Consider the following 22,645-nt stretch of genomic DNA (forward strand, 5'->3'; position numbering starts at 1 on the left):
ATGGATTGACACAGTGGCTGCAACAGTGGGCTCAAACATAGCAACTATTGGTGGGGGTGCAGTACCGGGCAGTGTTTCGTTCTGTTATACATAGGGTCGCTATGAGTTGGAACCAACTTGACGGTACCTAACAACAACAGTCCTCATTGACGTAATCTAATCCTTCCTCTTTAACATAATAAATACAACCCATTCATAAATGGGATTATAACCACAGGCAAATGTTAGGATTTGCAACACATATTTTGGGGGGGACACAGTTCAATACATAACATTCCACTCTTTGACCCCCCAAATTCATGTCCTTGCCATAAGCAAAAAACACATTCACCCCATCACATCATCCCCAAAGTCTTAAATCAACTCCAAGTCCAAAATCTCATCTTCTGACTCATCTAAATCAAATATGGATGAGACTTTAGGCATATTCTATCCTGGGGCAAAATTCCTCTTCATCTATGAACCTATGAAATCTAGACTATAAGTTGTCTGTTTCAAAAGTACAATGGTGGAACAGGCACATGGTAGACATTTTCATTACAAACGGGAGAAATTGAAGGGAAAGAAGGGATAATAGCACCTAGCAAGTCCATAACCCAGCAGAATAAATTACATTAGCTCTCAAGGCTTGAAAATAGTCCTCTCTTCTGTGAGACCATCTAGGCAATGGCCCTGCCCTCCAGACTCTGGGTGTTAGCCACACCCTCTGGATTCTGGGTGGAGACTCCTCAGCATTGGGCTTCAGCTCTACTTTCCAGGCCCACTGGGATGGCAACTCTGCTCCCTCGGCTTTGGATGGCCCTGTTCTCCTAGTCCGTCTGACTGGCGACCCCACTTGCTCGGCCCTGGCAGCCCTACCCCGTCAGCCTTGGGCGGCAGCCCCATCCCCCTGACACACCTTAACGGCAGCCCCGCACTCCGGAACTGAGTTGGCGAACATCCGACTCTGAAACCTAAGAGGCTGTGGCCCCACCCTTTGAGATCCATGAGACTGTGCCCCCACCCTTTGAAGCCCAGAAGTTCCTGCTTCCCTCGCTCCTTCCAGCAGTTCTGCTGATCTCTGAGCTGCCCCAGTGATGGTCCTTTTCTTTTTTTGGAGGACCGCAGATGTAGCTCCTCCAGCCTGTTTTCTGCCTATAGAATTCCAAGGGGCAGACGGTGTTCTTTCCTTTTGTTCTCTGCGCCCTTCGGTCTGAGCTGATGGGTTTTCTGCTGTGGTAGTTGGTTAGATCCATCAGTCACAGGCTTTATCTCTTTAAAGGATTGTGTAGCCGTGTCCTTGGAGCCATGTCCTTCCTCGTTAACACAACAGACACAACCCATTCACAAATGGGATTATAACCACAGGCAGAGGTTTGGAATTACAACACATATTTTTGGGGGACGCAATTCAATTAATAACAAAGATGGATCAAAATTATTTTACATGTTACTCTTGAATTTTTCCTTCAGCTCTAGATCATGTGTCCTTAGTTTGTACATCAGAATTTTCCAAATCTTTAAGTTCTGTTTTCATTTTGCATAGTTCATTTTTAAGTCCATCTCTGTCCTTTCACATTTTACTATAAGCGGCAAGGAAAAACCACATGGCTTCTTTAAGATCTTGATTAGAAATCTCATCAGCCAGATATCCAAGTTCACCACTTACAAGTTCTACCTTCCACCAAACATTTGAACATAATTCAGACAAGTTTTTTGCCACTGCATATGCCCTTCCTCCATTGTCCAATCTCATGTTCATCATTTTCTTTTAAAGCCTCACCAGAAACACATTTAACATCCACATTTTTAGCAACATTCTGATGCTCGTGCCATATTTATTCTCTAAGATGATAGATTCTATATAGCTCTCTTCACTTCCTTCTGAGCCCTCACCAGAGTTGCCTTAAACATAATAATTCTACCAGCAGTCTCTTCAAGGCAATCTAGGTCTTTACTATTAGGTACCTTAAAACTCTTGCAGCCTCTACCCATTACCCAATTCCAAAACCACTTCTACATTTTAGGTATATGTTAGAGCAGCACCCCGCTCTTCCAGTACTGAATTCTGTCTTAGTTATCTAGTGCTGCTATAACAAAAATACCACAAGTTGATGGCTTTAACAAACAGAAATTTATTTTCTCACAGTTTAGGAGGGTAGAAGTCCTAATTAAGGGTGCCGACTCTAGGGAAATGCTTTCTCTCTGTTAGCTCTGGAGGAAGGTCCTTACCTCTTTGAGCTTCTGCTCCTGGGCAATCTTCGTGTGCTTGGCATCTCTCTTCCCCTGTGTCTGCTTCTCTTGCTTGCTTGTTTAATCTCTTTCATATCTCAGAAGAGACTGACTCAAGATACACCCTAATCTTTCCTCTTTAGCATAATAAACATAACCTTATTTACATAACCTAATCCTTCATCATTAACGTAACAGACACAACCCATTCACAAATGTGATTATAACCACAAGCAGAGATTAGGAGTTACAACACATATTTTTGGGGGACGCAATTCAATTCATAACAAAGATGGATCAGAATTATTATAGATGTGAATCTGGAATTTTTCCTTCAGCTCAGTTGCACATACTTTTAATAATTGGTATTAGAAGGGTAAAATGGTAATGAGTTAACAATGTCAGTAAGTCTTAGTGAAATTAAAAAACTGCTTTATTTTTCAGGGAAAATATTTATCCCTAAACAGAAACCTGTACAGACTTTAACAGAAGAAAAAGTATCTCTTGATCCAGAATTAGAAGAAGCTTTGACGAGTGCTTCTGATACAGAATTGTGTGATCTTGCAGGTATCTCCTAAAGCAAATTGATTTGTGAGTGAATGTGCACGTGTGTGCATTGTGCAGATGTGTCCTTTGCCTAGCAAAGTGCTATTAAATCAGTAGCCACATGTTTGGCTTTGTGTTTTACACTATAAATCTGACAGAAAAGATTTAATTTCTTAAAATTTTCTCAATAGTGAAATTTTTATATTAATAGAATTTCTTGTATTATTTGGCACTCCATCCCATGTTGTCATATTTGAAAGTCTTTGTAAAAATCTTTCATGAAGCTACTGCTCAGCTAGAAGCTGTCCTATCAGAGCACTGGGAAGGAGTCTTCAGGAAGTCAACTGCTGCCCCATTTTATCAGCAGGTCCACAGATGGGTGACTGGAAAGCAGATGGCCCAGTCAGTCCTGAGCCACACTCACCACCTTCCCGTAGAAAAATGTGAAGCATAGGGAGACCTTAGTGCCAAGTAGCCTCAAGAACTAACATGTTTCAAAGTAGCACTGACCGTTCTTTGAGAAGGACCCTGGAAAGGGACAAATCAAGGCACGTGTCACAGCCAGAGCAAGTTTCTTATTCTTTGGGAGGCTGAGGACTGATAGATCTGTAAATACATTCATTATGATCAGAGCAGAATGGGCCAGGGCATACTGTCACTTCTGCCTTATTTGTGTACAAGATCATCAAAAACAAAAAATAAATGTACTTTCCCTCCAAAGTGTCATTTTTGAGGGATGCTATTTAATCTTAAATCTGAGAATTTAACAATCCTTATAGTATTCTACTCTTAGCTGGAATGCAAATATAAATTAATGATATGAAGTTTAACAGGTTAAGTTGAAAATCTTCATTATGTTCCTCGTGAGAAGGGCGAACAACAAAAATATAACATTTCAATTTTCTCTCTTAGCCACTAGATGGAGCTAAGCATAAATTTAAGTTTCAGGTTAGGCTGACTCCAGCTATGTGTCAGAATTCAGAAATGTGGGAAAAAAATAACAAGAGTATTGATAAGAGATTGTAAGTGATTTTAATTGCTTTGTCTCTATTTATGCTGTAAAGTCTGTTTAATTAATAGGGAAAAATCCAAAGAATGTTAAAATCATTGATAAGATTTTTGGTTGTAAAATTAATTCTTTATGTCTAAAACAGGTGGGAATAAAAAATAATTTTCTTTTTCTATATTTATAGCTATTCTTGGGATGCACAATTTGATAACGAATACACAGTTCTGTAATATAGTGGGAAGTAGTAATGGTGTCGACCAAAAACAGTTTTCAAGTGAGTATTTAAAATGCCTGGTGAGTCCCTATCCTTTATTAAATCTATTTTGTTTTCTCCGTGTATCAGCTTTAGTGCTTAAATACCAAATGTTATGTATATGTACTTGAAACCTAAGATTCCAGTTTGATGGTATTAACATAGGAAGCCATTAAAGATAGAATATTAAATATTTTATGCTTAATGTGTCAGCAAATGTAATAGAAGCCACTCTCACTTCACTAAATAACACAAATGGTAAATACTATAAAAGCTAATCTAACTTGGGTATTATAGACATCTGTCTTAGCTATCTAGTGCTGCTATAACAGAAAAACCACAAGTGGGTGACTTGAACAAACAGAAATCTACTTCTCACAGTTTAGGAGGCTAGAACTCCAAATTCAGGGTGCCAGTTCTAGGGGAAAGCTTTCTCTCTCTGTCAGCTCTGGAGGAAGATCCTTGTCTCTTTTCAGCTTCTGTTCCTGGGCAATCTTCATGTGAAATGGCGTCTTTCTTCTTCTATCTCTGCTCACCCATTTGCTTGTTTAATCTCTTTTGTATCTCAAAAGAGATTGATTTAAGACACACCTTACACTGATACTGTCTCATTAATATAACAAAGAAAGCTCATTCCCAAATGGGATTATAACCACAAGTATAGGGGGTGAGTATTTACAACACATATTTTGGGGGGACACAGTTCAATCAGTGTTACTGATTTTCAAGAAATTCATAACAATGCTGATGAAGAAACTGCATTATAAAATGAAATCAGGGGAAACCACAAGACTATTTAGCCTCTAAACTTTTTAGTCTGATGTGAAGTATTACGCTTTTTAAAGAATTAATTTATAAAGTAATACATGCTTGTGAAACACATTTAAGTAACAGAGAAGTGCGTAAGGTAAAAAGTAAAAGTGTCTCTATTCACAACCATTGGGGCTTCTACTCACTTCTACCCCTGGCCGTCACTGTTAATAGTTGGGTGTATATCCTTTTAGATGTTGTACTAGGTTTATGTAAAGTTATACATATATAGTCTTTTGTTTTTTTACAAAAATGGGATCATTACCATGATTTTTTTTTTTTTTTTTTTGCTGCTTACTTTTTTCAGTAAGAGTGTTATTGGCTACTTTTTTTTTTAATGCTTACTATGGGCCATGTTTTGTGCACAACAACCCTTTTTTGTTTGTTTATTGTTGTAGTTTAAGTGAAAGTTTACATTTCAAGTTAGTTTCTCATACAAAAATTTATACATACATTGTTATGTGACCCAGTTGCTTTCCCTATACTGTGACAGCACACTCCTCCTTTCCACCCCGGATTTCCCATGTCCATTCAGCCAGCTCCTAACCCTCTCTGCCTCTCTTCTCACCTCCAGAAAGAAGCTGCCCGTTTAGTCTCATGTATCTACTTGAACTAAGAAGCACACTCTTGACAAGTATCATTTTATGTCCCACAGTCCAGTGCAATCTTTTGAAGAGTTGGCTTCAGAAATTGTTTTAGTTCTGGGTTGACAGTCCAGGGGCCATGCTTTCCGGGGTTCCTCCAGTCTCAGACCATTAAGTCTGGTCTTTTTACTAGAATTTTATTTCTGCACCCCACCTTTCTTCTGCTCCATCAGGGACTCTCTGTTGTGTTCCCTGTCAGGGCGGTCATTGGTAGTAGCTGGGCACCATCTAGTTCTTCTGGTTTCAGGCTGAAAGTCTCTGGTTTATGTGGCCCTTTCTGTCTCTTGAGCTACTACTTTCCTTGTGTCTTTTGTGTTCTTCATTTTCCTTTACTCCAGCTGGTTGGGACCAATTGATGCATCTTAGATGGCTGCTTGCTAGCTTTTAAGACCCCAGTTGCCACTTACCAAAGTAGGGTGCAGAACATTTTCTTAATAAGCTTTGTTATGCCAGTTGACCTAGATGTCCCCTGAAAGCATGGTCCTCAGACTCCTGCCTCTGCTACTGTGTCCCTCAAAGTGTTTGGTTGTATTCAGGAACCTTCTTAGCTTTGGTTTAGTTCAATTGTGTTGACTTCCCCTGTCCTTCCCTTCATCTGAGATAACTCTTTTCTACTATTTAGTTAGTGAATAACCCTCACCCTCCCTCCCCACTCTCGCATCCATAAAAGAATGTTTTCTTCTGTGTTTAAACCTTTTCTTAGAGTTCTTATAATAGTGGTCTTACACAATATTTGTCCTTCTGTGACTAAATTCACTCAGCATAATGCCTTCCAGAGTCCTCCATGTTATAAGATATTCCAGTGCTTCATCGTTGTTCTTTATCGTTGCATAGTATTCCATTGTATGAATACACCATAATTTGTTTATCCATTCGTCCGTTGATGAGCACTTAGGTTGTTTCCATCTTTTTACTGTCATGAACAGTGCTGTAATGAACATGGATGTGCATATATCTATTCGTGTGACCGCTCTTATTTCTCTAGGATATATTCCAAGTAGTGGGATTGCTGGATCGTATGGTACTTCTATTTCTAGCTTTTTAAGGAAGCGCCAAATCGATTTCCAAAGTGGTTGTACCATTTTACATTCCCACCAACAGTGTGTAAGTGTTCCAGTCTCTCCACAACCTCTCCAGCATTTATTATTTTGTGTTTTTTGGATTAATGCTAGCCTTGTTGGGGTGAGATGGTATCTCATTGTAGTTTTGATTTGCATTTCTCTAATGGCTGATGATCGTGAGCATTTCTTCACGTGTCTGTTAGCCACCTGAATGTCTTCTTTGGTGAAGTGCCTGTTCATATCCTTTGCCCATTTTTCAATTAGGTTATTTATCTTTTTGTTGTTGAGATTTTGCAGTATCTAGTAGATTTTAGAGATTAGACACTGATTGGATTTGTCATAGCCAAAAATTTGTTCCCAATCTGTAGGTTGTCTTTTTACTCTTTTGGTGAAGTCTTTGGATGAGCATAAGTGTTTGATTTTTAGGAGCTCCCATTTATCTAGTCTCTCTTCTGGTGCTTGTGCATTGTTACTTATGGTTCGTATTGTGTTTATGCCATGTATAGGACTCCTAGCGTTGTCCCTATTTTTTTTTCCATGATCTTTATAGTTTTTGATTTTATATTTAGGTCTTTGATCCATTTTGAGTTTGATTTTGTTCATGGTGTAAGTTATGGGTCTTGTTTCAGTTTTTTGCAGATGGATATCCAGTTATGCCAGCACCATTTTGTTAAAGAGACTGACGGACTTTGGGCCTTTGTCAAATATCAGCTGCTCGTAGGTGGATGAATTTACATCTGGATTCTCAATTCTGTTCCATTGGTCTATGTATCTGTGTTGTACCAGAACCAGGCTGTTTCGACTACCGTGGCAGTATAATAGGTTCTAAAATCAGGTAGTGTGAGGCTTCCCACGTTGTTCTTCTTCCTGAGTAATGCTTTACTTATCTGGGGCCTCTTCCCTTTCCATATGAAGTTGGTGATTTGTTTCTCCATCTCATTAAAAAATGCCGTTGGAATTTGGATTGGGATTGGATAGTACCTGTAGATCGCTCTGGGTAGAATTGACTTTGTCACAATATTGAGTCTTCCTATCCTTGAGCAAGGTATATTTTTCCACTTATGCAGGTCTCTTTTGGTTTCTTGCAGTAATATCTTGTAGTTTTCACTGTATAGGTCTTTTATGTCTCTGGTTAGATTTATTCCTAAGTATTTTATCTTCTTGGGGGCTATTGTAAATGGTGTTGATTTGGTGATTTCATCTTTGAAGTTCTCTTTGTGCACAACAGCTCTTGAATGTGAATTTTTCTCATTTAATCCTCACAACAGTTCTGTGAGTTAGTTATTATTATTATCTTTAATTTACATATGAGGAAGCTAAGGTTTTAGAATGGTTAAGTAACTAGCCTCAATGTCACATAGTGGTAAGTATTTTAACACATACTGTATAGTATATCACTTAGCGATATATAATGTTTCCTTGTTAGTACATATAGAGCTAACTCATTCAAACATCTGCATAACATTCCATTGTATAAATGTTCTGTAATTTAACCATTTCCCCAATTTTTTAATTGTTTATTATAGGAATGTTCAAACATACATAAAAGAAGAAAGAATAATGTATTCATTACCCAGCTTCAGCTGTTTTTTAACACTTTGCCAACCTTGTTTCATCCGTCTTCTGCCTCCAACCCTATTTCTTAAACTTTTTTTTCCTGGAGTATTTTAAAGCAAATCATGGTCGTTTTTGTATTATTTCACCCTTAATATTTCTGTATGTCTCTCTCACAAATAAGGGTTTTTTCTTTTAACATTGCCATTATTGAACTTAAAAATTAGCAATAATTCCTTATCATCTAATACCCAGTCCAGGTTTAGATTTCCCCTATTTGCTCAAAAATTTTATTTGTTCAAATAAGGATTTAAACAAGGGTCACACATTGCATTTGGTTGTTTGTCTTTTCAGTCTTATCTTGATTTCTTAACAGTTCCCTCTCCCCAACTTCTTTCCCCTTTTTTTTTCATGACCTTTATTTCTAGAAGACATTGGGTCGTTTGTCATGTGGAATTTCTCATATTCTGGGTTTGGCTGATTGCAACCTTATGGTGTCATTTTACATGTTTCTCTATCTCCTATATTTCCGTAAACTGTTCTTGAGGCTTGATCATATTCAGATACAGTGATTTGGCAAGATGGCTTCGTAGATGGTGCTGTGATTCAGTCACATTAGAAAGCATATTAAATCTGGACATCCTGCTTTGAACGATGTGTTTAAACTAATCAGTGGGTCCAAGTGTTGGCAGCCTGATCCACCCATTATAAAGTTTCCCATGAACCTTTCACATAATGGTTTCAGCATCCTGCTGACTGGATCCATTATTGCATTAAGGAGCAAGGTTCTGTAAATACACACATTGTGGAACTAGGGAATGAACTTTTTTAATTTTATAAAATTTAGAATTGGGGAAGAACTATTCTAGTTTCCCATTCAGTGAGGCATATTGGAAGAGAACAAGGTACTTTTAGAGGGAATTTATTGGATGAGTAAGCAGTGCACCTTGCCTCAAGAAGAGTTTTGCTCCTAAAAGGTAGAAGAGAGCAGAAGAGAAGAACTAAGCCAGACAACAGTCCATTTAGAACCTTGTCAGTCTTTCCATGTCATTTGCTCTTAACTTTTTTGGGGTCAGTCACCTCTTCAAGAATCCGACGCATTAGATATTCTCCCCAGAAAATGCATGCATAAAATTTTGCGTATTATAGGGGGATCATAGGTCTACACACACACGCATCAAAGTGCATTATATCTTATTAAAGGATTCAAGGATTCTGGGCCCTCTATCTTTCCGTTTTGAATAGGTGTATTCTGGTTGTGTGTGTCGGCATATAAGGTGAAGGATTGGTGGGTGGGAGTGAAGGAGGGCAATAATGTTTGGAATTTGTGTTTCAGTAGCTTTTCCCTGCACACTTTTACCTGTCCCTCCCTGCCCACTTCCTGTTCCTCCCTGCCCACTTCCTGTTCCTGCCCTCTCCTTGAGATTCCCCCTTTTCCCATTGCACGGTACTCCCCATGGGAAAAAGAGGTCCTGTATCCTTCTCTCACCCCACTCTTGTTGAGTCTGTTTCTTCAAGTCTATGATGATTATTGCTTTTATACAATTACCAGTCAAATCTCAGAGGAAATTATGAGATGCTAGTTTTTATCATATTAGCGTTTTACAATTAGTTGTGCTAAAAAAATGTGGGATCATCTACTTGTGTTATGAAATATATTTTAGTGGAAAGGGTGTCTTGTAATATACCAGGAGTGAGTGAAATGTTCATTTGTTAAAGTTTTTAAAGGCTGACTCATTGCAAACAAATGAAATGTTGGAATGTGTTTGGTATTTACACACAGTATTTATTTGGGTGCTTTAAATAAGTGTCAACACATAAAGGATATTTAAGGAATTGTAGGGAAGCAATTTTTAAACCACTTCTACTAAATAAATAAGTGTATGTGTGTGTGTCTTTGTGTATGTCTGTGTGTGTAGCATATATGAGTTACCAAGTTAACATATGCATCCACTATAATAGTATCAACCAGTTAGACTCTTGCTGTTTTCATTTATTACTACAGATGTGGTAAAAGGTGAAAAGATTCTCCCAGTATTTGATGAACCACCAAATCCAACTAATGTTGAAGAGAGTTTAAAGAGAATGAAGGAAAATGATGCTCGTCTTGTTGAGGTTAATTTGAATAATATAAAGGTAGGTATGCTAAGCAAACAATAAAGTTGTTTTATATTGCTTTGAATCAGTTGGATCTAGGATGGGAACTGGACAGTTTTAATATTGTAGTCTGATTCCATCTATTTCAAGATTAGGTTTTGCTTCTAACAGTGTGCTAGCATGGGTTCCTTTATATTTTAGAAATTTAACTATTATCGTATAGTATTTTCTGACTTCTTAAAAAGTTTATCAGATATAAACCCTTCAGACTGTCAGTAGAGTAAATCTCTCTGGCATTCAAAGTACTGCCCACTTCTAAGAGTCTTTTGAGTTTTGTCTTGTTTTAGGTTTTTTGAGGTATAATTTATATATAGTAAAAATTTTCCCTTTTTAGTGTACAGTTACCTATGAGTTTTGACAAATAAATTCATGTGATTCTATAACTGCCACCACAATCAAGATGTAGATGGCCGTCACCCCCAGAAGTTTTTTCCTACCCCTTTCCAGTTATTTTCTTCTCCCATCCTTGGCTCCTGGCAACCAGTGATCTGTTTTCTTGCCCTATCATTTTTCCTTCTCCAGAATGTCACGTAAATGAAATCACACAGTATGTAGCCTTTTTACTCTGACTTCTTTCATTAGCATAATGCATTTGAGATTCATCCATGTTGTTGAGTGTATCAGAAGTTTGTTCTTTTTTATTGCCAAATAGTATCCCATTGTGTGGATATAGCCTGTGTTTTGTTTATCCATTCACTAGTTAATAGACATTTGGGTTACATTTGGGTCAATTATGAATAAAGCCACTGTAAACATTCACATACAGGATTTTGTGCAAACATCTGTTTTCATTTCTCTTGATTAAACACCTAGGTGTGGGCTTCCTGGAGTCTTTTTGGGTTTTAAGCAATGCAGCTTTTCTTTGGAGTAAGGAAAGAAGAAAAGAATTAGGAGGGCATAGAGGTGTTATTTACTAAAGAATAAAGTCAAATTTTGGGGTATTGGCCCTTGCATAATAGCTTCATTACAAATTCCTCATCTTATATCTTGATTTATTTGGATTGGGAAGGGAACATCTGGAAGTAACAAGAACCAAGGAGCCACATGCAGCAAGACTTCTGTGCTCCTTTAGTGGGTGTTCCTTCCTGTGAGCTGAGGAGAGAGAACCTTGGAGAAAGCTAATAATATCCTTAGTTGATCTTAATTTGTAGAAAAAAATTCAGTCCCTGTGTATCCCTGTCTCTAAATCAATAGTAATGATCTAAAAATGACCAGGCTACAGGGAATTGAAGGTCTTAGGTATTAAAGGGAGAAATTAGTGCCTTCTATAACTATATCTTTCCTCATTAGTTTAGAGGTAATTGCTCTTAATACCTTGTAGCTTAAACTAAGTGACCAAGAACTGTATGTTGTCTGCTTATGAGAGGTTGGGTTGCCACTTCTCTCTCCTTGTAGAATGTAGATCCATTTTGAGTCATCAAGGGTTGGCTTCTTATAATACTAATTTTAAAAAGTAGAATAGGTAGCGTTTCTTTAACCTAAGTGCTAGAGAATGGTGATATATGCTCTGTTCTGGGCAGCAGACAGCTTGTGCACATGTACCACACTACAGAAGTCAAGGAGGTGTGGAAGTGGCTGAGTTATTTGTTTTCATCAGGGGACTAACTATTGTGTGTTTATATAATTTTTTAGTATGTGTTTTAAAGCAAAAAATATATAAGCGCAAATATATTCAACTAATGGTATGTACTGAATGTCCTAAAAACTAAAATGTAATGATGTTTCATGTTATTGTCTTTCAAGAATATCCCAATTCCCACCCTAAAAGATTTTGCCAAGGCTTTGGAAACCAACACCCATGTGAAATATTTCAGTCTTGCAGCCACCCGGAGCAATGACCCTGTTGCTGTTGTAAGTAAGCTACTGTTGGTGTATCAATATTCGAACAACATACCAGAGTGATGGTGAAACTCTGATTTTACGAACAAGATTTATTCCCTTTTTTCAGTTGATGTTTAGCTCACTGTTAGGCAATCCATTATTTACTGCCCTTTTGTGTTCATTTTTTCCTATATTTTCTTCTTATGAAGTTTTTAAAGCATGAATAGAGTCATGCAGTGCTGTTCTGCACCTTGATTTTTCACTCAGCGGTAGAACTCACATCAGTACATAAAGATCTATGCCATTCTTTTAATGTCTGCAGAGGATTCCACTTATGGATCTGTAGTGTTGGATTTTTTCCTGTATCTATTGAGATGATCATCACCTTTATTCTGTTACTGTGGTGTACCACTTGGTCATGGTGTGAGCCTTTTCTTCACTTGGCTTTGAGGAGATCACTTCCCTTGGTTCTCCTCCTGACTCACTAGACATTCCTTCTCAAGTCTTTATGCTGATTCCTCCTCATCTCTCCAACCTCTAAACGTTGAATGACCCATGGCTTGGTCCTAGGCCCTCTTATTTTCTCTGTCTACACTCGCATTCTGTTTCATTGCTGTATCATATATGCTGAGTCAGCATTGCCGACAACTCCCAAGGTTATTGTCCTCCAGTTCATAGCTCTTCCTGAACTCCATACTCATATCCAGCTACCTACTAAACAGCTTTACTTGGATATCTAACAGACTTCTCATATATGAGTCCCAAACCAAACTCCTGACTCATTCCCCATACCTGCTTCTCTCATGCTCTTTGCTACCTCACTCAGTGGTAGCTTTATTCTTTCATTTGTTAAGGCCAAAAAAAAGGAGTCATCCTTGACTTCCGTCTTTAAACAACCTTAAACGTATATCCAGCCCAATCTTCAAAATATTTCTAGAATCCAGCCACTTCTTGCCATTTTCACAACTACCACCCTGGTCTAAGCCACCATACTCTCTCGTCTGAATTGTTGCAGTAACTTCCTTGCCTGCTTCCGTCTTACCCACCCCAAAGCTGATTCTTTATAGAGCATCAAAAGTGATTCTTTTACAACTTAAGACAAATTATGTGACTCCTATACTTAGAACCCTCCAGCAGCTTCCCTTCTCACTAAAAGTAAAAATCAAAATTCTTCCAACAGCCATCTGAAGCCCTCTGTGAGCAGATCTTCTTTCCTGTTGCCTGTCCTGTTTCATTCTTCTCTAGCCATGCAGCCTCCTCCTCTTCCTAAAACATGTGTGTGCTCCCAACTCAAGGCCTTAATACTTGATGTTCTTTCTTCCTAGAACTTTTTCCCTAAAGTTATTCCACCTAGTTTTACTTTATCACTTAATTCAAGTCTTTGTGTAGTTTTCACTTTCTTGGTGGGGCCTTTCCAGATAACCCTCTGTAAGATAGCAACCCCAGCCCCTAGCACTTCCTGTTTATCCTGCTTTGCCTTTTTTCCCTCTGTAGCTCTGTTTACCATCTGATAGAGCATTTTGTTTACTTGTTTATTCTTTGTGCCCCCCACTAATTGTAAGTTCCATCAGATAGGGACTTGTATGTTGTGTTTCTAAGTCTCCGGAACAGTACCTAGGAAATAATAGGCACACAGTAATATTTGAATAAATGTATGTGTAGATGGATGGATAAGGGATTTATTCCAGATCACATATTCAGTTCCTGCTAATTGAAAGTACAAGTGTGTAGATATCTGCCCCAAGCTCTTTCTAGTATTCCTGCCCCCATTGCCTTTTCTTCATCTTAACTTTAAGCTTGATCTTACTGATATTTTCTACAGTTTGACCTTGCTTTTTACCCTCTAAGGGGCTGTTTTACACATATACTCATATTCCTCTCTGTCTCTCTCTCAGGTCTCTTCCCCCTCTTCTCACTTGCTGGCTTCTGTTAATCAATATGGTTGTTTATTAAGCACTGGGTTGAATGTCTGCACAGTACCAGATCCTGTGAAACATATATTGGAAGCAGAGTGAAGACATACCATTCCTTGAGGAGTTTAATATTTAGTTAGCCCCTTCTTCTCTGTAGCCTTTGAGCTTATTTGGTTCTAGTTCTCTGTGATCTTCCTGCCTTAGGCATTTCTTTTGGTCCCTGCCTTGGAAATTAGTCTTCGTTTTGTCTTTGCAATGACCTAGCTAAAGCCAGGACCCAAATAAGGAAAAATTCCAAAGAGACATTGATAGAGTTAGTCCTACACAGAAACTAAGAGAATATGCAAGAGACATGGGAGAAAAAGCATGAAGGAGGTGTGAATGAACATAAGGATGTAAACAGGAGTGGACAATGTCACCACACTACATAGGGAATTGCACGTGACAACAAATTTAAAGATTGTGACAGAGTGCATGTGAAAAGTAGATACATGTGACACGTTTGAGGTAATGTGTCAAGTTAAAACAATCTAATGAGAAACATTGAGACAGTTATGTTAATTGGTGTAAATTAATTTGTTTATGGCATGTAAATATGTAACAAGATGGGTGCTATGAAATTTTAATCTCAGAATACTTTCTTCAATTTCTAGGCTTTTGCAGATATGCTGAGAGTGAACAGAACTTTGAAGAGTTTAAATGTGGAGTCCAACTTTATTACTGGAGCTGGGATTCTAGCGCTGCTCGATGCTCTAAGAGACAACGAAACCCTGGCAGAGCTCAAGATTGACAACCAGGTCAGTGATGGACAACAGTAACTCAGAGGGAGCTACAGCCCCCTGCTGCTGTGTGGACCTTGGAGACCTAAGAGGCGGGTGGGGAGAGGGCTTTCAGGGACCCTTTTGGGAAGGTGATGTGCTGAAAGGGAATGAAAGGACATTTGGGACATCTAAGATATTAACTTAATGTATATAAGGATGCATACATAGCAGCTACCTCTAAGTTATTCTAAGAGAATTTAGATAACTAGCTATTTTGAACTAGAAGGACTTTTAGAGGTGACTCAGTCCATCCTGCAGTTTTTCAGCTCTTAGATGGCAAGACCCACATTGTAGACTTTTTGTATATCACAGTCCCAAACACACAGCAGAGGAATAGAATAGGCTGAATGAAAGAACAGCAAGCTCCAATACCCAGCTTAGCATGAGGGTGGCGTCTTCTGTCCAGCGAGCACAGCCCTGACAGCCATAATGGTTATGCTGGGTCACCCACACCCAGATGAACTTCTAAAGTGGCAGAGACATACATGTTAGAAATGTTTACATCTAGAGTGCTTATTAATTACAATAAAACAACATACACATTTGACTAAAACACTTCGTTATTGGAAAAATATTTTGTAAATTATTCCCTCAGTCCTTTTAAGTCAGCAAATTTTGTAGACTATGAAGGTGGAAAGGAGGGAGGATTGTGCCTCAAAATTTAATCAGAATGCCACTTAATCCACTTTTTAAAAAAATTTTAATTGAGATATAATTCACATAAAATCTGTCCTTTTAAAGTGTACAATTCAATGATTTTTAGTATATTCATAGTGCTGTACAACCATCAGCACTATCTAATTGCAGAACATTTTCATCGCCCCACAACGAAACCCCATACCCATTAGCAGTTACTTCCCATTCACCCTTCTCACCAACCCCTGGAAATCACTAATGTAGTTTCTGTCTCTAAGGATTTGCCTATTCTGGATGGTTCATATAAATGAAATTATACAATATGATCTTTTGTGTCTGGCTTTGTTCACTTAGCATGTTTTTAAGAGTCATCCTTGTTGTGGAATATACCAGTCCTTCATTCGTTTTTATGGCCAAGTAAATATTCTATTCTATGGATAGATCACATTTTGTTTATCTATTCATCAGTTCATGGGCATTTAAGTTGTTTCTACTTTTTGGTTATTATGAATAATGCTGTTATGAACATTCATTTACAAACTTTTGTATAAATATATATTTTCATTTCTCTTGAGTATGTACGTAGGAGTAGAATTGCTGGGTCATATGGTAGCTATGTTTAACTTTTTGAGGAACTGCCAAACTTTTTCAGTGGCTGAACCATTTAACATTCCACCAGCATGTATGAAGGTTCCTATTTTTCCACATCTTTGCCAGCGCTTGTTATTGTCTGTCTTTTTTATTGGAGTCACCTTAGTGGGTACGAAGTGTTACCTGATTGTGGTAATCTACGTTTTTTGATGTTTATTTGATCATATACTGAACTTTTAAATTATGTTTAAAATTAAGCAGCATGTGCCTAAATGTCTTAGTCTTTCCTAGAGAAGTATTTTGATCTAATTTATTAGTACTCTTTATTTCTAATTATTCCAGAGGCAGCAGTTGGGGACAGCTGTAGAATTGGAAATGGCCAAGATGCTTGAGGAAAATACAAATATCCTTAAATTTGGGTATCAGTTTACACAGCAGGGACCCCGAACCAGGGCAGCTAATGCCATAACAAAAAACAACGACTTGGGTAAGATATATCTGGTATCAAACTGAGATTCTGAATTGGATGATTAAGCTAGTATATTGGAAGAACTTCTTTTACATTTTATATTTTAGCAGAGACAAATTACTTGGCTCTTGTTCGTAAAATCTGTGTAGTCCTTTTTATAACTGACTAAATGAAAGTAAAATTCAAGTGGCTAGTGTGATCATCAGGTGAGTGGGTAAAATCGACTTCCTTTCACAAACATATTTTACAACTTTAAGTAAACAATTTCCTACAACAAACATCTTAACAAATGTTTCCTGTAACAATTACTTTGTTCTCAGTTACAAGTTAGTCCTCGGAACTATTAAGGATTTCAACATTATAAGAAAGTTTTTGGTCTTTTTATCAAACAGACCCAGATAGAAATTTAGTTTTATATGATAAAATACAGACTAATTATAGTTTAAACCCAAGTTTTACAGTCACTGGTATGTGAATGAAACACTGGTGGCACAGTGGTTAAGAGCTACGGCTGCTAACCAAAAGGTCGGCAGTTCAAGTCCACCAGCCACTCCTTGGAAACCCTAGGGGGCAGTTCTACTCTGTCCTGTAGGGTCGCTGTGAGTTGGAATCGACTTGACGGCAGTGAGTTTGGTGTTTTTGTTTTTTTGGTTGGTATGTAAATATTTGTTGTATCTTACCAATCTCCTGCCGTGACTGTTACTGGGCAGCTTGTCTTCTCACTGTGCATGCCTGTTCAGTGGTCTTCCATTCTTTCCTGCTTCCTTGTTGAATTGCTGGGGCTTGTGGTGTCTATTTGAAATAAATTTTCAGCCAAGGCTCAATTAAAGAATATAGTGCTTATAATTTTGTTTCTACGTAATCCAAAAAGTTGACTCTTTTAAGTTGTGGTTTTTGTCATTGAAGTATTTTACAAGATGCATTTTAGACAAAAATTAAAATGAGACTTCTCAAAGGGAGGAACATTTCAAAGTGATGAGTTCTTTTAAACTTTAGCCATATTTGAGTTAGCATTCTTTAAAAGTTTTTGGAGCAGAACAAATACAGCTTCATTCCTTTAATCCTGATTGTTGTGAAGATCCTGGTTCAGACCCTTTCTGTCCTTTGTGTGACTACAGTTTCCCAAAGAAGACTTCAGCGAAAATTGGTGTGTGTACATATGTGCGTGTTGGTGTGTTGTTGATTCTAGATGTAGTCTGCAAACTCATAGGAATTATTTTAGTATTAGTTCACTAATTATCTAGTATTTTTTCCTTCAAGTGTTTAATTTTGCTTTTTAGAACAGTATTTCTCAAGTTTGAACTTGAAAAATAATTGCAGAGCTTTAAAAACAAAGAGATTATTGGTCCTCCTTCCCTTGGAGATTCTGGTTTAGTTGGTTTAGGGTGGGATTTGGACACTGGGACTTTTAACAGATTACTCCAGCTGTTTCTGCTCTGGGTGGTTCATGCTTGGTAATGCACTGGCTCGTTTCTCCAGTTTCAAATGGATGTTTGACTCCCTGAGTTTATCATTGTTGTGCCCCTATATGCCCTCTACTTCTTACAACATTTGTCACACTTTTTAAATTGCCTTTTTATTTAGTAAGTTAGTCATACTTCATTGTAATACTCCATTTTCAAAGTCCATCTATTGAATCCTCAGCTCTCTTAAAACCATGCCTGACATATACCAAAAAAAACCCGTTGGTGTCGAGTCGATTCCAACTCACAGCGACCCAATAGGACAGAGTAGAACTGCCCCATAGGGTTTCCAAGGAGTGGCTGGTGAATTTGAACTGCCAGCCTTTTGGTTAGCAGCTGTAGCTCGTAACCACTGCACCACCAGGGCTCTGCAGCAGTGTGTAATAGAGAGGATGAGGAGGCTTTGTTGAAGAAGTTGTGCTCTAACACAAAGCACAATTGAGAGAAAGCAAACAGCTTTGTACCAGTAACTCTATAGACTCCCATTCAAGCTGTGTCATTCTCATCTGGTTTTCAGACATGGGTCTCAGGCATGAAATGAGAATAAGAAAGGACATTTCCTGGAGTGGGAAATTGCATGGATAAAAGCCCGAAGTTGAGAGCAAACAAGTTTTTTTCCCATTTTGCTTTTTTAATTTTTTTCACTCTACAATCTCACTAGGTTTTTTGTTTTTGTTTTTTTTAATTGTGCTTTAGGTGAAAGCTTGTAGCACAAGTTAGTTTCTCATTCAAAAATTTATACACAAATTGTGACATTGGTTGCAATCCCTGCAATGTGTCAGCACTCTCCCTGTTTCCCTTTACATCCCAGGTTCCCGTGTCCATTCATCCAATTTTCCTGCCCCTTCCTGCCTTCTCGTCTTTGCTTTTGGGCAAGAGTTGCCCATTTGGTCTCCAATACTTGATTGAACCTAAGTAGCACGTTCCTCATGTGTGTTATTGTTTGTTTTATAGGCCTGTCTAATCTTTGTTTGAGAAGTGGGCTTTGGAAGTGGCTTCAGTTCTGAGTGAGCAGGGTGTCTGGGGGCCGTAGTTTCAGGGGTTCCTCCAGTCTGTCAGATCAGTAAGTCTGTTTTTGTTTTTTTGAATTTGAATTCTGTTCTACGTTTTTCTCCCACACTATCTGGGATCCTCTATTATGATCCCTGTCAGAGCCGTAGGTGGTGGTAGCCGGGCGCCATCTAATTCTTCTGGGCTCAGACTGGTGGAGGCTGTGATTCATGTGGTCCATTAGTCCTTTGGACTAGTATTTTCCTTGTGTCTTTGGTTTTCTTCATTCTCCTTTGCTCTGGACGGAGTGGGACCAATAGATGTATATTAGATGGCTGCTTGCAAGCTTTTAGGACCCTAGACACTACTCACCAAAGTAGAACGTAGAACATTTTTTTATGAACTATATTATGCCAATTAAAAGGAGCCCTAGTGGTGCAATCCTGAAAGCTCACCTAACCAAAAGGTTGGGAGGGTGAACCCACCAGCTGCTTTGTGGCGAAAGATGTGGCAGTCTGCTTCCATAAAGACTACAGCCTTGGAAATCCTATGGGGCAGTTCTGCTCTTATAGGATCACTATGAGTCGGAATCGACTCGATGGCAGTGGGTTTGGTTTTTGGTTTTTTGACACCCCGAGACCATGGTCCCCAACCCACAGCCCCAGTAACTCAGTCCCTCAAGGTGTTCAGATGTGTCTAGGAAGCTTCTATGACTTTGCCTTGGTCATGTAGTGCTGACTTACCCTATATTGTGTGTTGTCTTTCCCTTCAACTAAGTTAACATTTGTATACTATCTAGTTGGAACCCTGGTGGCGTAGTGGTTAAGAGCTTGGCTGCTAACCAAAAGGTCAGCAGTTCAAATCCACCAGCTGCTCCTTGGAAACTCTATGGGGCAGTTCTCCTCTGTCCTATAGGGTCGCTATGAGTCAGAACAAACTTGACAGCACCTAACAACAACAACAACTATCTAGTTAGTGATCTTCCCTTCCCATACCTCCCCTCCCTCATAACCATCAAAGATTGTTTTTTCTGTGTGTAAACCTTTTGAGTTTTTATAATAGTAGTCTCATACAATGTTTGTCCTTTTGTGATTGTCTGATTTCACTCAGCATAATGCCCTCCAGATTCATCCATGTTGTGAGATGTTGCATGGATTGTTCTTTTTCATTGCATAGTATTTTATTGTGTGTATGTACCATAATTTGTTTATCCATTCATCTGTTGATGGGCAGTTAGGTTGTTTCCATCTTTTTGCTAATGGATAATGAATAATGCTACGATTAACATGGGTGTACATATGTCATTCAGGTGATGGCTCTTACTTCTCTAGGATATATTCCTAGGAGTGGGATTACTGGACCATATGGTGTTTCTAGCTTTTTAAGGAAGCACCATATCGTTTTCCATAGTGGTTATACCATTTTGCACTCCCACCAGCAGCGCATAAGAGTTCCAGTCTCCCTGCAGCCTCTCCAGCATTTCTTATTTTCTGTTTTGTTTTTTTTTTTTTGATTCGTGCCAGTAATGTCGGGGTGAGATGGTATCTCATTGTAGTTTTGATTTGTATTTCTCTAATGGCCAGTGATTGTGAGCATTTCCTCAAGTGTCTGTTAGCTGCCTGAATGTCTTCTTTGGTGAAGTGTCTGTTCATATCCTTTGTCCATTTTTAAATTGAATTGTTTATCTTTTTGTTATTGAGGTGTTGAAGTATTCTGTAGATTTAGAGGTTAGACCCTTGTTGGATATGTCATAGCCAAAATTTTTTTCCCAGTCTATAGGTTCTCTTTTTATTCTTTTAGTGAAGTCTTTTGATGAACGTAAGTGTTTAATTTTTAAAAGATCCTAGTTATCTAGTTTATCTTCTTGCATTTGTGCATTGTTAGTTATGGTGTGTATTGTATTTATGCCATGAATTAGGGCCCCTAGTGTTGTCCCTATTTTTCTTCTAGTATCTTTATAGTTTTTGGTTTATATTTAGGTCTTTGGTTCATTTTGAATTAGTTTTTGTGTATGGTGTGAGGGATGGATCCTCTTTCATTGTTTTACAGATGGACATCCAGTTTTGTGAGCACCATTTGTTAAAGGGACTGTCTTTTCCCTATTTAATGGACTTTGGTCCTTTGTCAAAGATCGGCTGACCATAGGTGAATGGGTTTACGTCTGGGTTCTCGATTCTGTTCCATTGATCTATGTGTCTGTCATTGTACTAGTATCTGGCTGTTTTGACTACTGTGGTGTTGTAGTAGGTTCTAAGATCAGGTAGTGTGAAGTCTCCTACTTTGTTCTTTTTCTTCAATAATGCTTTATCTGGGGCCGCTTTCCTTTCCATATAAAGTTGGTGATTAGTTTTTCCTTCTTGTTAAAGAATGCTGTTGGTATTCGTATTGGAATTGCATTATATCTGTAGATCACTTTGGGAGCATACAAGTCTTTATATGCAGAGGGAACGTGCAGATTTTGAGAACTGACTCTCATAGCATGGTGATGAGTCCAGAGGAAACTAACAGGATGAAAAGTGATAGCAACAGACTAAGAGGGGGACTTGGTAAAAAGCCCCAGAATTACATGGTAACAAATTTAGATTTCTTTGGATTGTATTTGGGGGGCACTTGAGAGCAATTATAGGCCACTGAATGCATGATTAAAATGATATTTCACAAAAGCTATACCTATTACTCTTTTAGGAGTTTCTGGGTGGTGCAAATAGTCACTACTAGCTGAAAGGTTGGCACTTCAGATCCACCCATAGGTGTCTCAGAAGACAGGCCTGGCCATCTGCTTCTTAAAGTTGCAGCCTTAAATCCTATGGAGCAGTTCTACTCTGCACACGTGGAGTCACCATGAGTTGGAATCAACTCGACAGCAACTAACAACAGTAACAAGAACATTATTCTATCAGAGATAGAAAATGAGATTAGTTAGGACTTATTTGCAGTTAACTAATCATGATTAGTTAATTGCAAATCAGTGTTGAGAACTTATATTAGTAGAGTAGATTTTAGAAAAAAATTAGACCGCACCCAAAGTATTTGTTAATAGGGCAGAATTTATAAGCCCTTATCTCTAGTGTAAACTGAGGAATTGCTGGAAGGTAACAAGTGGGCGTCAAGTGAGAAAGAGGAACTGGAAGTGGCTCTTTGCCTCCATCTTTCTCTGCTGTGTTATCCTCACAGCAACAGCAGGTCACCATCCACTCGCAGCTTGATTTTTTCCAGCCCTACATTCTGATCTCTGCCTTTAGATGAAGGTGACAAGCTGAAGATCACATTTTCCTCCTCACAGGTTTCAGCAGCCTGATATGTGGTGATTCAAAAGAAATATCAAAGAATAACACTTGAAACTTATACAGAATCTCTTGGGCATATAATTTTTCTTCACCTTGCAAATGAGTCTGCATCAGATCTTTAGTATTCTGATTTTCATAATGTCTTTCCTTCTCTCTCTCATTGTATTCTTAGTCTCCACTGTTTGCTGAAATAATTCTATGTACTGTCCGTCTCTCCAGCTGAGAAGTGTCACGGTTATAGCAGCAAAGAGGTTGTATGGTATACATGCAATATGTCATTGAACTCTGAGTCTCATAGTATTACCTTTACACTAGCTAACCACAGTTTTGTGCACCTTCTTTGTTTGCTGCAGTCTGTCCTATAGATCGTGTTTATAACATGTATTTTTTTTATAACATATATTTAATG

The 22,645-nt window shown here is 38.4% G+C and overlaps 1 protein-coding gene across 1 annotated transcript in view; it reads left to right on the forward strand.

The window, feature by feature from the left end:
* Window positions 1–22,645, forward strand: part of TMOD3 (tropomodulin 3) — a 91,965-nt gene that overhangs the window by 64,992 nt on the left and 4,328 nt on the right. The window contains exons 4-9 of the mRNA XM_004377669.2: window positions 2,656–2,778; window positions 3,951–4,040; window positions 10,094–10,224; window positions 11,989–12,096; window positions 14,633–14,776; window positions 16,370–16,514. Of these exons, the coding sequence (XP_004377726.1) occupies window positions 2,656–2,778; window positions 3,951–4,040; window positions 10,094–10,224; window positions 11,989–12,096; window positions 14,633–14,776; window positions 16,370–16,514 (741 nt within the window). The remainder of the gene's footprint in view (window positions 1–2,655; window positions 2,779–3,950; window positions 4,041–10,093; window positions 10,225–11,988; window positions 12,097–14,632; window positions 14,777–16,369; window positions 16,515–22,645) is intronic.

This window comes from Trichechus manatus, unplaced genomic scaffold (genome assembly GCF_000243295.1).
Source record: "Trichechus manatus latirostris isolate Lorelei unplaced genomic scaffold, TriManLat1.0 scaffold00052, whole genome shotgun sequence".
NCBI classification, from domain to species: domain Eukaryota; kingdom Metazoa; phylum Chordata; class Mammalia; order Sirenia; family Trichechidae; genus Trichechus; species Trichechus manatus.